At 43.0% G+C, this 13,849-nt stretch overlaps 1 protein-coding gene across 1 annotated transcript; it reads right to left on the minus strand.

The window, feature by feature from the left end:
- Positions 1-5,409: 5,409 nt before the first annotated feature.
- LOC109897785 (gastrula zinc finger protein XlCGF57.1-like) lies at positions 5,410-12,903 on the minus strand. Its single transcript, XM_020492352.2, has 2 exons — positions 12,495-12,903; positions 5,410-7,367 (listed from the first exon to the last, which is right to left on the minus strand). Exons 1-2 carry the CDS (start codon positions 12,682-12,684, stop codon positions 5,770-5,772), a joined length of 1,788 nt encoding a protein of 595 aa, XP_020347941.1. The 5' UTR covers positions 12,685-12,903; the 3' UTR covers positions 5,410-5,769.
- Between the last annotated feature and the right edge of the window lie 946 nt (positions 12,904-13,849).

A 13,849-nucleotide genomic window follows, 5' to 3' on the forward strand; every position in this document is an offset into this window, starting at 1 on the left:
CGGGAGATTAGTCTTGACTTTCTACTTGGAATGGTTCGCTGCTATATAAATTAGTCGCAGGATATCTAGCATTTTCCCAACACCACTTTCTTAGTGCAGTGCTCAGATGTATATTATTCATAGTTTCAGAGAATGACCGTGGGTTGGCTGGACTACTGCTGTATTTACCAATAAGAGATAAGCCATGACTCAAGTTTTATTTTATTTTTAAGACTGAAGCATAACGAAACACCTTTTCAAAAGGTAGTTGTAAAGGCCCAAGCAGCAACTGGCTTGTATGAATTGCAATACTTGAATTTAAATATGGCTGTGCACTGTCTGTGTACAATTTTGCTTAATTCTGATCTCTGCAAATAAAATGCAGTAATGATTCAGAACTCTAGAGATGTGACACATTGGCTTCCTGTGTTCAGTGCAACAAAAGGAGCTTAAAGGGTTTAATCAGTCATGTGAGTTTTTTTTGCATGGAGGTCAATGAGTGTCGAATTTGGTTGCTATGTGAGGCTTATTAGATTGAATATAAGTTTCAGGTTGTTTACGAATGCATTGGAATAAGTGGAATTTCTGAGTTTTGCCTGTTCACACGCGTATCTGCCCTGTCATTGGCTAGAATGGTCCAACCTGAGGGGTATCCTAAAAAGCAAGCTACATTGAACAAAAATGCAGCAATTTACAGTTACCCAGGAAATGAGAAAAACCAGTCAGTATCTGGTATGACCACCATTTGCAACATGCAGCACAATCATCTCCTTTGCATAGAGTTGATCAGGCTGTTGATTGTAGAATGAATCCCACGCCTCTTCAATGGCTGTGTGAAGTTGGTTGATATAGGCGGGAACTGGAACACGCTTGTCGATCCAGAGCATCCCAAACATGCTCAATGGGTGACACGTCTGTGTATGCAGGCCATGGAAGAACTGGAACATTTTTAGCTTCCAGGAATCGTGTACAGATCCTTGCGATATGGGGCTGTGCATTATCATGCTGAAACATGATGGTGGGGGATGAATGGCACAATAGGCCTCTGGATCTCGACACGGTATCTCTGTGCACTCAAATTGCCATCATCAAAGTGTAATTGTGTCCGTAGCTTATGCCTGCCCATACCATAACCCCGCCACGGGGCACTCTTGACATCAGCAAACTGAGATTCATCTGTGAGGAGCACAATATTCCAGTGGCTATCAAAGGTGAGCATTTGCCCACTGCAGACAGGACGACCAACTTCCCTGGGACAGTTTCTGATAGTTTGTGCAAATCCAGTTTCCTCAGCTTGTCCGGGTGGCTGGTCTCAGATGATCCCGCAGGTAAAGAAGCTGGATGTGGAGGTCCTAGGCTGGCTCTGTCTGCAGTTGAGGCCGGTTGGACGCACTGGCAAATTCTCTAAAAGGACGGTTGTGGCAGAGAAAAGAACATTAAATTCTCTAGCAACAGCTCTGGTGGACATTCTGGCATTCAGCATGCCAATTGCATGCTCCTTCAACTTGTAGTGTGAGAACTGCACATTTTAGTGGCCTTTTATTGTCCCCAGTGTAATGACCATGCTGTTTAATCAGCTTCTTGATATACCACACCGGTCAGGTGGATGGATTATCTTGGCAAAGGAGAAATGCTCTCAAACAGAAAAGCTTTTTGTGCGCATGGAACCAACACATTACAAGTATTTTGCTACATCTGCGACCAATCTAACTATATTTTACATTTTTTGTTCATTATAGATCTACTCAGGGTTTCTAAAGCGAACCAGCTTCAGTTAGCTTCACATTCCAGCTCATCTGCCTGCTGCTAACTCTAGCAGGCTTTTAACTGTGCGTGCGTGTCGCAGATGGTTAGTCGAAAGTAGGAGGTCGACTATGATTTTTCAACTCCGATAACGATTAATCAGTCATTAAAAAATGTATAATGACTTACAACAATACTGAATTAACTTTCATTTAAACTTCATACAATCCATTTTTAGTCTCATAATGAAACATGTTAAATTTGGAGAAGAGTGCCATGTAAATAGCTAACGTATAAGTTCTTTGCTCAGAACACATGAAAGCTGGTGGTTCAATATTACCAGTTCTTCAATATTCCCAGTTAAGATGTTTTAGGTTGTAGTTATTATGACAAGTCGACTATTTCTCTCTATACCATATGTATTTCATATACCTTTTGACTGTTGGGTGTTCTTATAGGCTTTTCAGGGAAGTTGGGAAAGCTTAGGCTAGCTTTTTTAAACAAATTTGCATCCTGTAGCACAAAATAAAAAATGTTCTGGGACTCTAAAGTCCATGGAGACTAAGAGCACCTCCTCCCAGCTGCCCACTGCACTGAGGCTAGGAAACACTATCACCACTGATAAATCCAATTTCAATAATCATTTTTCTACAGCTGGCCATGCTTTCCACCTGGTTACCCCTGCACCCCCCACAGCAACTTGCCCAAGCCTCCCCCATTTCTCCTTCACCCAAATAGCTGATGTTCTGAAAGAGCTGCAAAATCTGGACACCTACAAATCAGCCGGGCTAGACAATCTGGACCCTCTCTTTTTCTAAAATGATCTGCCGCAATTGTTGCAACCCCTATTACTAGCCTGTTCAACCTCTCTTTCATATCGTCTGAGATCCCCAAAGATTGGAAAGCTGCCGCAGTCATTCCCCTCTTCAAGGGGGGAGACACTCTAGACCCAAACTGCTACAGACCTATATCTATCCTACACCCTGCCTTTCCAAGGTCTTTGAAAGCCAAGTTAACGAACAGATCACCGACCAATTTGAATCCCACTGTACCTTCTCCGCTATGCAAGCTGGTTTCCGAGCTAGTCATGGGTGCACTTCAGCCACGCACAAGGTCCTCAACGATATCGTAACTGCCATTGATACTGTGCAGCTTTATTCATTGACCTGGCCAAGGCTTTCGACTCTGTCAATCATCACATTCTTATTGGCAGACTCGACAGCCTTGGCTTCTCAAATGATTGCCTCACCTGGTTCACTACTTCTCTGATAGAGTTCAGTGTGTCAATTCGGAGGGCCTGTTGTCCGGACCTCTTGCAGTCTGGGGCTGCCACAGGGTTCAATTCTCAGGGCGAGTCTCTTCTCTGTATACATCAATGATGTCGCTCTTGCTGCTGGTGATTCTCTGATCCACCTCTACGCAGACGACACGATTCTGTACACTTCTGGCCCTTTTTTGGACACTGTTTACTAACCTCCAGAGGAGCTTCAATGCCATACAACTCTCCTTCCGCGACCTCCAACTGCTCTTAAATGCAAGTAAAACCAAATGCATGCTCTTCAACTGATCGCTGCCCACACCTGCCCGCCCATCCAGCATCACTACTCTGGACGGTTCTGACTTAGAATATGTGGACATCTACAAATACCTAGGTGTCTGGTTGGACTGTAAACCCTCCTTCCAGACTCACATTAAGCATCTAGATTCGGCTTCCTATTTCTCGCAAACAAAGCATCCTTCACTCATGTTGCCAAACATACCCTCGTAAAACTGACTATCCTACCGATCCTCGACTTTGGCGATGTCATTTACAAAATAGCCTCCAACACTCTACTCAACAAATTGGATGCAGTCTATCACAGTGCCATCTGTTTTGTCACCAAAGCCCCATATACTACCCACCACTGCGACTTGTATGCTCTCGTTGGCTGGTCCTCGCTTCCTACTCGTTGCCAAACCCACTGGCTCCAGGTCATCTGAGTCATTGCTAGGTATAGCCCCGCCTGATCTCAGTTCACTGGTCACCATAGCAGCACGCATATTTCACTGGTCACCCCCAAAGCCAATTCCTCCTTTGGCCGCCTTTCCTTCCAGTTCTCTGCTGCCAATGACTGGAACGAACTGCAAAAATCACTGAAGCCTCATATCTCCCTCACTAACTTCACTCACATCTACCACTATGGCCTATTTATTGCGGTACCTCCCTTACCTCATTTGCACACACAACTTTTTTCTACTGTGTTTGTTTATTCCATGTATAACTCTGCTTTGTGTCGAACTGCAATGCTTTATCTTGGCCAGGTCGTAGTAAAAAGACACTTTAGTATTGCCAGCCTAATCTTGGAAGTTCATAGGCTTCAAGCATTGCTAAGAGCTGCTTGTAAATGCAGTGAAGTGCTGTTTGAATGAATGCTTATGAGCCTGCTGCTGCCTACCACTGCTCAGTTAGATTTAATGATAAACACACAAATACGAGCCTTTGGTCATTAATATGGTCAAATCCGGAAACTATCATTTAGAAAACAAAACGTTTATTCTTTCAGTGAAATACGGAACCATTACGTATTTTGTCGAACCGGTGGCAACCCTAAGTCTAAATATTGCTGTTACATTGCACAACCGTCATAATTATGTACAATTACAGTCTTTGTTAGGGAGAAACACAGTTCCCAACGAGCCAGGAGGCCCTGACTCTGCTTGCACTGAATGAAAGAGAAGTGACACAATTTCCCTAGTTAATATTGCCTGCTAACATGCATTTATTTAAACTAAATATATAATAAAATATACTTCTGTGTATTGATTTTAAGAAAGACATTGATGTTTATGGTTAGGTACATTTGTGCGACACTTTTTTTTTCTACAAATGCGCTTTTGTTAAATCATCACCCGTATGAGGCTGTGATAAATTAACATGCAACGCAGGACAAGCTAGTAAACCTAATATCAACCATGTAGTTCACTCGTGATTGAAGAGAGTTTAAATAAGCTCATTGCAGCCACAAGGTCCTTTTGACACTGCACTTGCGTAACAGATGGTCAGCCTGCCACGCAGTTTCTTCATGGATTGCAAGGTATTCGGCCAAAAATAGTTATTTTGCAAAATAGGTTTTTAGAAGTAATGTTAATGACGACTTGTGTTTATCAATGCACAACCAAACTTTTTTCCCACTCCTATTCTTAAAATAAGTATGAAGTATAAAATGCATTCTGTTATTAAAAGTGTAATGTAACATTTAATCAGTACTCTTCGTCAAATGAAGGGCATGGTGACGCGATCTTTGCAAGAGGGAAGGAATCTGATTGCATTGAACCACAACTCGTGGCGCAGTCATTTCATTCAAGGGTAATTGGAACTAGTCATGAGTTAGCCTGCTCCAGAGCAGGTTAGTTCTGAAGGATTTGTTGCCATATAAGTTTTGCTGGCTAAAAGGTGAGCTACTTTCTTACGACCGGTTATCCCGAGTTGTACTTGGAGTTGACCAAAGTTACCCCCCCTCTGACCTCCCGCCTGCCTTCCATCTTTGAGGACATGCATTTCCATTAGAGCGGTCACTCGACTATCTTGTCGATATAATAGAACATATTTGGCTTATTCAGTAAGAAGATGCGATTAGAGACATTCACTCATTTGCCAGAAAAGGAGACAAGCCACTTCGACTAAAATTCCCCAGACACCAATCAATGCACTGTGCTTAATTGTTTTTAATTTTAATTTTACATACATCAATTTAATCTGAAATGTACTTTAGATCGGATTGAAGCCGGACATAACTTTATGCTTACTAGACAAAGCTCATCAACAACACACTAAGTTAATTAGCGATACAATTCTGCAGTTCAAATGTCCTTTGTGTCAAATGAACAAGGACTCCTCTTGCAAACCCAGCGCGCTTACGCCTGATTTTCATTTAAATGAATAGGCGTGTATCACACTGTGCAAATGTTCTTTGTCCAGTGTAGCAGGCCAGTTAGCCTGGAAACGTTCTCATAGTTCAAGCGTTAATTCAGTCATTTTTGTCCACCCAAGAAAACTGAATGTGCCTTTCAATCTTCTGTCGAATCACCTTCCCCTACACAGGGCACAGTCATGTTTTTGTGCATTCTCTCTCTGTGTTCTCTCAGGCGTTGCTTTGATCTGAAGCATTTAAGACAATCGTAGCAATATGGCTTCTTCTCAGTGTGTATTTTCTGATGACTATTTAATGCCCCTCTGTCGCTGAAGCATTTTGGACATGTAGGACACACATGTGGTTTTTCCCCTGTGTGAATTCTCAAATGCACATTCAACTGATAACCTGTGGAGAAAGATTTGCCACAAACGTGACAGTGGTGTGATTTCTCCCCTCTGTGTCTCTTCATGTGCCGATTCAAGTTGGAACTCTGACTGAAACATAAGTCACACTCCTGGCAGTGAAACGGTTTGTCATTGGTGTGAACTCTCATATGCATTGTTAGAGTATGGCTATAAGTGAAACATTTGCTACAAATTTGACACTGATGTGATTTCTCCCCTGTGTGAATTCTCATGTGCAATTTTAGATTACCATTCTGAGGGAAGCATTTGCCACATTCAGGACAGCTATATGGTTTCTCCCCTGTGTGAATCCTGCTATGATTTTTCAGGTGCTCCATCCTAGCAAATGAACTGCCACAATCCTGGCAGCGATATGGTTTCTCCCTTGTATGAGTCCTTATATGCATTTTAAGGGAATTGCCAAGGCGGAATGTTTTGCCACAATCATTACAGTGATATGGTTTCTCTCCAGTGTGGATCCTCATATGCGCATTCAGATTTCCACTCTGAGCATAACATTTGCCACATTCATGGCAGCAGTGTGATTTCTCCCCTGTGTGGACCGTCTTCATATGCAAATTCAGATTTGTAATACTGGCAAAATATTTAGCACAGTCATTACAGGGATATGGTTTTTCCCCTGTGTGGGTCCTCATATGCTTTTCCAGATCCTTAGTAGCATCAAAACTTTTACCACAAACATCACAAAACCTAGTTCTGTGAGTTTGTAATATGTGATCCATCACACATTTTAGGGATTGACAGCTTTTTCCACAAACACCACAAATTTGTTCATTATCTTTTCTGTGACTTTTCAAATGTAGCAATAAAGCTCCAAAGGACTGACAAGGCCTTCCACACACCTTGCAACGAGGACCAGCATGGCTTTGTCCTTTTTCTGTCCGCCTCTTTGATATGTGCGTCTTTAAAGCAGACAATGGTTTTGCGCTCTCCTTCCTATGAACACTTTCATCGTCATCACCCTGAGCTGCAGAACAGCCTGGATTTACTACAGAGAGGGCCTGAGAGTCACTGGCTGGTTCTGAAGAGTTCTCTTCTTGAGATTCTGTTTTTATCTGTTCAGTGGACGAGTCTCCATTTTTGCATTCCTTACTTTGGGTTTTGTTAAGATGTGAGGACCGAGTTGGGTACTGATCATAGTCACTTTTCACACAGGGAGGAGTGAACACAGAGTCTTTATTATACTCCAGCTCTTGACATTCCTCCTGTTCCTCTTTAATCTCTGTGGGCTCTGTGTCCTCCGGTCCCAGACTGGGGCTCCACTCCTGCTCACAGTGCTGCTGCTCCGGGGGAACCTCCTCTTCAGAGACGTTGAGCTGTTGGAGGTCTGAAGGGAAGGAGAAAGGATGAATTAGCAAGAACGCCAACATTGAGACGGGGGTCTCAGTATACCTGGGAATAGTACTAGTTCCATAAGTGTTGAACAACAATGTTGTCCTTAGAATGCACACGTAGAGCTTTATGTGGACATTTTTACATGACATGTTTTCTTTAATATATGATTCTGTGTGTGCTCATGGAACTGTACTAGCTATTCCAAGAAGATTTACAGAGACCTATGGGGCGTTGACATGCTATTGGAAGTTTGGAGTTAAAATGGGGAAATTTCACTTCAACGACCGTTACAACCGTTCAAGTTGTAATTACAAGTGGGGGGGGGGGGTTCTTAAGAGTCGTGATCTCTGGCCTAACACCTTTTCAACCAAAAGATGACATTGTAATTGTCAAACTTATCCATGTGGATAATGGAGCTAGTTTGACCATATTGCCAATGTTAAGCAACATTACCTAGCTAGCTAAAATCTTTTTGGTTAAATTGTTCCCGACTTCAAAAGCACTTGAACACAATCATGTCGGAAAACATTTGGCCACTTGTAACTTCTGCCGGTGACACGTGACACCAAATAATCAAAGCGTCAATACAGGATTAAGATTGAATCTTGCTCTGACGCTCGTCGGATGTGACGGGGCTTGAAAACTATTACAGACTACAAAAGGGGAACCCAGACGCGAACTGCCCAGTGACACGAGCCTACCAGACGAGCTTAATGCCTTTTATGCTCGCTTCGAGGCAAGCAACACGGAAGCATGCACAAGAGCATCAGCTGTTCTGGATGACTGTGTGATAACGCTCTCGGTAACCGATGTGAACAACACCTTTAAACAGGTCAACATTCACAAAGCCGCTAGGCCAGATGGATTATCAGGATGTGTGCTCAAAGCATGCGCGTACAAACTGTCAAGTGTCTTTACTGACATTTTCAACCTCTCCCTGATAGAGTCTGTAATACCTACATGTTTCAAGCAGACTACCATAGTCCCTGTGCCCAAGGAAGCGAAGGTAACCTGCCTAAATGATTACTGCCCTGTGGCACTCACGTCACGTCGGTAGCCATGAAGAGCTTTAAAAGGCTGGTCATGGCTCACAAAGGCATCCTCCCGGACACCCCAGACCCACTCCAATTCGCATACCGCCCCAAAAGATCCACAGATGACGCAATCTCAATCCACACCGCCCTTTCTCACCTGGACAAAAGGAACACCTATGTGAGAATGCTGTTCATTGACTACAGCTCAGCATTCAACACCATAGTTCCCACGAAGCTCATCACTGAGCTAAGGACACTGGGACTAAACACCTCCCTCTGCAACTGGATCCTGGACTTCCTGACGGGTCGCCCCCCCCAGGTGGTAAGGGTAGGGAACAACACGTCTGCCACACTGATCCTTAACACTGGGGCCCCTCCTGTAATCCCTGTTCACCCACAACTTTGTGGCCAAACACGACTCCAACATCATTTGCTGACGACAACAGTGGTAGGCCTGATCACCGACAATGGCATATAGGGAGGTAGTCAGAACTATCCGTGTGGTGCCAGGACAACAACCTCTCCCTCAACGTGAGCAAGACTAAGGAGCTGATTGTGGACTACAGAAAAAGGCGGGCCTAACAGGCCCCCATTAACATCGACGGGGCTGTTGTGGAGAGGGTCGGGAGTTTCAAGTTCCTTGGTGTCCATATCACCAACGAACTATCATGGTCCAAACATACCAAGACCGCCGTGAAGAGGGCACGACAAAACCTATTCCCCCTCAAGAGACTGAAGATTTGGCATGGGTCCCCAGAGCCGAAAAGGTTATATAGCTGCACCATCGAGAGCATCCTGACCGGTTGCATCACCGCCTGGTATGGCACCTGCTAGGCATCTGCCCGTAAGGCACTACAGAGGGTAGTGTGAATGGCCCAGTACATCACTGGGGCCAAGCTTCCTGCCATCCAGGACCTATAGAATAGGCGGTGTCCAGAGGAAAGCCCAGAAAATTGTCAGACTCCAGTCACCCAAGTTATAGACTTTTCTCTGCACAGCAAGTGGGACTGGAGTGCTAAGTCTAGGACAAAGGCTTCTTAACAGCTTCTACCCCCAAGCCATAAATAAGACTGCTGAACATTTCAGAAAATCACCACCGGGCAATTTACATTGACTGACCCCCCCCCCCTTTTGTACACTGCTGCTACTCGCTGTTTGTTACCTATTCATAGTCACTTAGCCCCCACCTACATGTACAGATTACCTCATCTAGCCTGTACCCCCGTACCGGTGCCCCCTGTATATAGCCACGTTATTCGTATTGTTACTTTTAATTAGGACTTTTTTAGTCTACTTGGCAAATATTTTCTTCTTGAACTGCACTGTTGGTTAAGGGCTTGTAAGTAAGCATTTCACGGTTAAGTCGACACTTGTTTTCGGCGTTTAATGACGGAATGCTAATGGACGTTTCTTGTCGAGTGTTCATTGTAGTAACTGCAGTCTGCAGATAGATATGGGGTGGATTGGATTATGCTGAGCCGCAGAGCACCGGTCTATGATGTGAACACGCAAAAGCGGAGAGAGAGGCGTGGCCTTCAAGTGGAACAGTAACCTGTGCTGCTTGGTTATGTTGTCAACAAGGCAGCATGGTGCAACATATATACAAGTCATTTTTATTCAAAGTAATCACTTTCGCACATGAAAACAATCTTACTCATTACTCTGAACTGCTTAACATTTGTTTTGAGCCAACTTCGCCGTGGCCTTAACCTCTAAGGTATAATGAGAACAGGTACTGTATATACTGAGGTATGAGAATAAGATGGCTGACCATCGTTTAAGGGGGAGGGGCTATACTGCACCTAAGATTTCTCATTACATTCATGGTCTTTCAATTCTCTACAACCCAACCCCTATTTTTCAAGGACTGAACTGAATCCATTTGTCTCCAATCGACTCAACTGCGCAACATAGCTCTTCAATTTGGGCACCTGGCGGGTCTCCCTATTCAAGGTAATCTACTCACGTTCGCATAGCCTATTCATGGACTTCTATATCCGGGTTGCGTTTGGTTTATAACAGAGCTAGAGGACTCATCTTTGTACCTGTGCCATTATAGCATCTGCGACAGCAAGGGTAGCGCCATTGAGACTATTTTCTTCTTCATAATTGGCTGATCCCTCCAACAGGGTCACAAGGAGGGATCAGCCAATGAAGTTGGAAGTCCTACCCAGTTGATGACATTAAAATGGTGGAAGCCTACAATGGCACTGCCCATACTAATATAGCCATTTGGCCAGAAGAGTCTTCTCTCATTCTCTATAGTTTATATGGACCAACATTATATGCAAACTGAGCGTTAGTGTGCACAGCGACAACGTCATCATATCATCCAAAAACGTGGTAGACTTCGGATGAATATAAAATGTTCATATCGGAGTTAGAAAAAAACCCAGCTTGAGCGACGATGATTAGTGTACAATGATGATGACTGTCTTATTAGTAACTTTCAAATTTGACTTCTCTATATGGCCGTCTATGGAAATTGTCTTTCTAGGACGGGGTCAGTTAAGCTGCAGTACCGAAGTATATCTGTATGAGCAGTTGAAACCGTGATTATTTTATTTACCTTTTATTTAACTAAGCAAGTCAGTTAAGAACAAATTCTTATTTTCAAAGATGGCCTAGAAAAGAACTGCCTGTTCAGGGACAGAAGGACATTTGTACCTTTTCAGCTCAGGGGTTTGAACTTGCAACCTTCTGGCTACTAGTCCAACGCTCTAACCACTAGGCTACCCTGCCGCCCCTAGACCAAGACCCTGGCCCTTTGCTTTGAACAGGGCACCTGGCTCACGCCCTGACCTATGTGAAGCTAGCCACAATAAGGATAAGCCAAAATAGTGGAATTTGCAGTACGCCTTCAAAATAAAAAGTTACTAATTGAAAGTGATATTTATAGAAATATTGGAATCATGTCATATTGACTAAATAATACTGAACATGTTTGGAATATTGTGAATCAATTAATCTATACATAAGGCTGTACAGTGCAATGTGAATGTCTAATACTCATAGTAGATTGACAGGTAAGCTTAAATGTGGCTAATTTCAGTGGTTTCAAAGTCCTGCAATATGAGCTATGATGCTGATAAACTCAGCACAAAAGGAACCATCCCATTTTCAGGACCTGGTCTCAAAGATAATTCGTAAAAATCAAAATAACTTCAGATGTTCATTGTAAAGGGTTTAAACACTGTTTCCCATGCTTGTTCAATGAACCATAAACCATTAATGAACATGCACCTGTGGAACGGTCGTTAAGACACTAACAGCTTACAGACAGTAGGCAGTTAAGGTCACAGTTATGAAAACTTAGAACACTGAAGAGGCCTTTCTATTGACTCTGAAAAACACCAAAAGAAAGATGCCCAGGGTCCCTGCTCATCTGCGGGACAGGAATGTCAGTGTTCTGCATTGGCCAGCGAAGAGCCCGGATCTCAACCCCATTGAGCACGTCTGGGACCTGTTGGATCAGAGGGTGAGGGCTAGGTCCACCCTCCTTTGTTCAGACACATTATTCCATTTGTTAGTCACATGTCTGTGGAACTTGTTCAATTTGTCTGTTGTTTAATCTAATGTTCATACAAATATTTACACGTGAAGTTTGCTGACAATAAACCGCAGATGACAGTGAGGATATTTTTTGGTTTATTTGTTTAAACGCTAAACAGTTATGTTCTGTAGGTGTCGCTGAGTAGTATGGTACCCATTTTATGGATCCACAATCCATAGGTAAGGTTGTATTGTGATATAAGTATGCTCCCAATAAAATGTTAGTCTAATACATCCACAGTGCAATTAACTGATTTATTTTATTTTCTAACTGATTGTATTCAGTTGAATTCGTTACATTCCAACCTTGTTTAGCCTTAGTCCATGATTTCACTATTTGATTTGCCTAGTTCAAAAAATTATACTTTCAATGGACGTTTTATTTTGAATGCGGCTAGCTTCATGTAGGTCATGCCCGGGAGCCAGCCCGGTTCCAAAACAAATGCAATCAACTTTCACCAGGTTGACCACACCAACAACATTGCCAAATTAAATGTTTAGAAAAAAACGTTGCGATGCAACGCGTAACAAACCTGTTCTATGTATCTTTATCTCCGGTTTCAGGAGGATATCAAGCAGTTTCTGTAGACGGGCGTTCTCCTCATTCGATAGGGAATGTTTTCCCTGGTACTTTGTTATAGTTTTCTCAACGGCTCTAAACAACTCAGGAGCCGCTCTAAATCCCTGGTTGAAAATCAATCCCAACAACTCTATTTTAGACATTTCTCCGAGAATCCTAGCTAAATTATAGAATGATTGGTAAACTAGCTAGAAGTTTATTTTTTTCACGCCATGCGGGAGGCGGCAAGCGCACGAGGAATCACTTCAGAGAGGACGTGTACACAACGCGGGCCCCGGTTGCGTTCTCTGGACACAAACGATGACTAATCCGAGAGCATGAAATTAAACAGAAACGCCTTCTTGTGCGTATTATGCACGTCATTGAGCAGCGCCATCTGTCTGTTGATCTGGTGTAGGAACAGATGAGTACAAAGTATAATGCATTTATACTTCAGTGTGGTTGGTGGCGGTAATGCAACAAATATTGGATGTCAATCGCCATCAATGTACCTCGTCGAAGAAGACGCCCACATTCATGTGTTATGTTATGAATGTCTAAAAAGAAAATAATAATATTGATTTTGACTTTAGTGGTGATAGCTTTATTCAATGTAGGTTGGTCATATCAAAATATGTGTAAATGTGGATGTATCATTTTGTAGTAGTACTCTATAGTTAGGCTAGCCTTTAGTAGCCCTTGATCATGACACTCAAAACAGATGCATTAAGTTAATATAGTGTTTTATCTTTTTCGTTGATGAGCGATAAAGGCCATGTGTTACGAAAGCCGTATCGCAAGCGATTATTATTGACGTCGGATTTGAATTTCACATGAGCCAGTTGTGGGCGCCTTGAAGTTTCTAGCGCTCGGTCCCTATATAATGTACCAACGTATGAAGGGAGATTCAGGAGACGTGCGGTAGCCTGAACTGGTTACCAGTTAGTACCTCCAAATATTTGTATAACCAAGCCAATATAGACCACAGCCTGTCGTTTCCAATGGGAACAAATTACTCATAGTGGGCAGAACAAGCAAGGAGGTGGGCAGAGCCATGCACGAGCTAGCGAGATCCAATTAGCCCGTTCTAGCATACATCTGCATATTTCCGCTTACTCTTTGAAGTTCACGTGTGCAATAACGCAATTCGCCTTTCCATCCCTTCTAAACAACACCACAAATTTTTTTTACAACTGTGGCAAAGGTTAAAGTCTACAAAAAGTAGTTTACTCTGTTCATAACCGATTGTAGTTTTGGGAACAGAAAACTGTACTGAGATCAAATGTTTAATTGATGAGAGAATTTCCAGAAGTTAAAAACCATCTCCTT

The sequence above is a fragment of the Oncorhynchus kisutch genome, linkage group LG10 (genome assembly GCF_002021735.2).
Source record: "Oncorhynchus kisutch isolate 150728-3 linkage group LG10, Okis_V2, whole genome shotgun sequence".
NCBI classification, from domain to species: domain Eukaryota; kingdom Metazoa; phylum Chordata; class Actinopteri; order Salmoniformes; family Salmonidae; genus Oncorhynchus; species Oncorhynchus kisutch.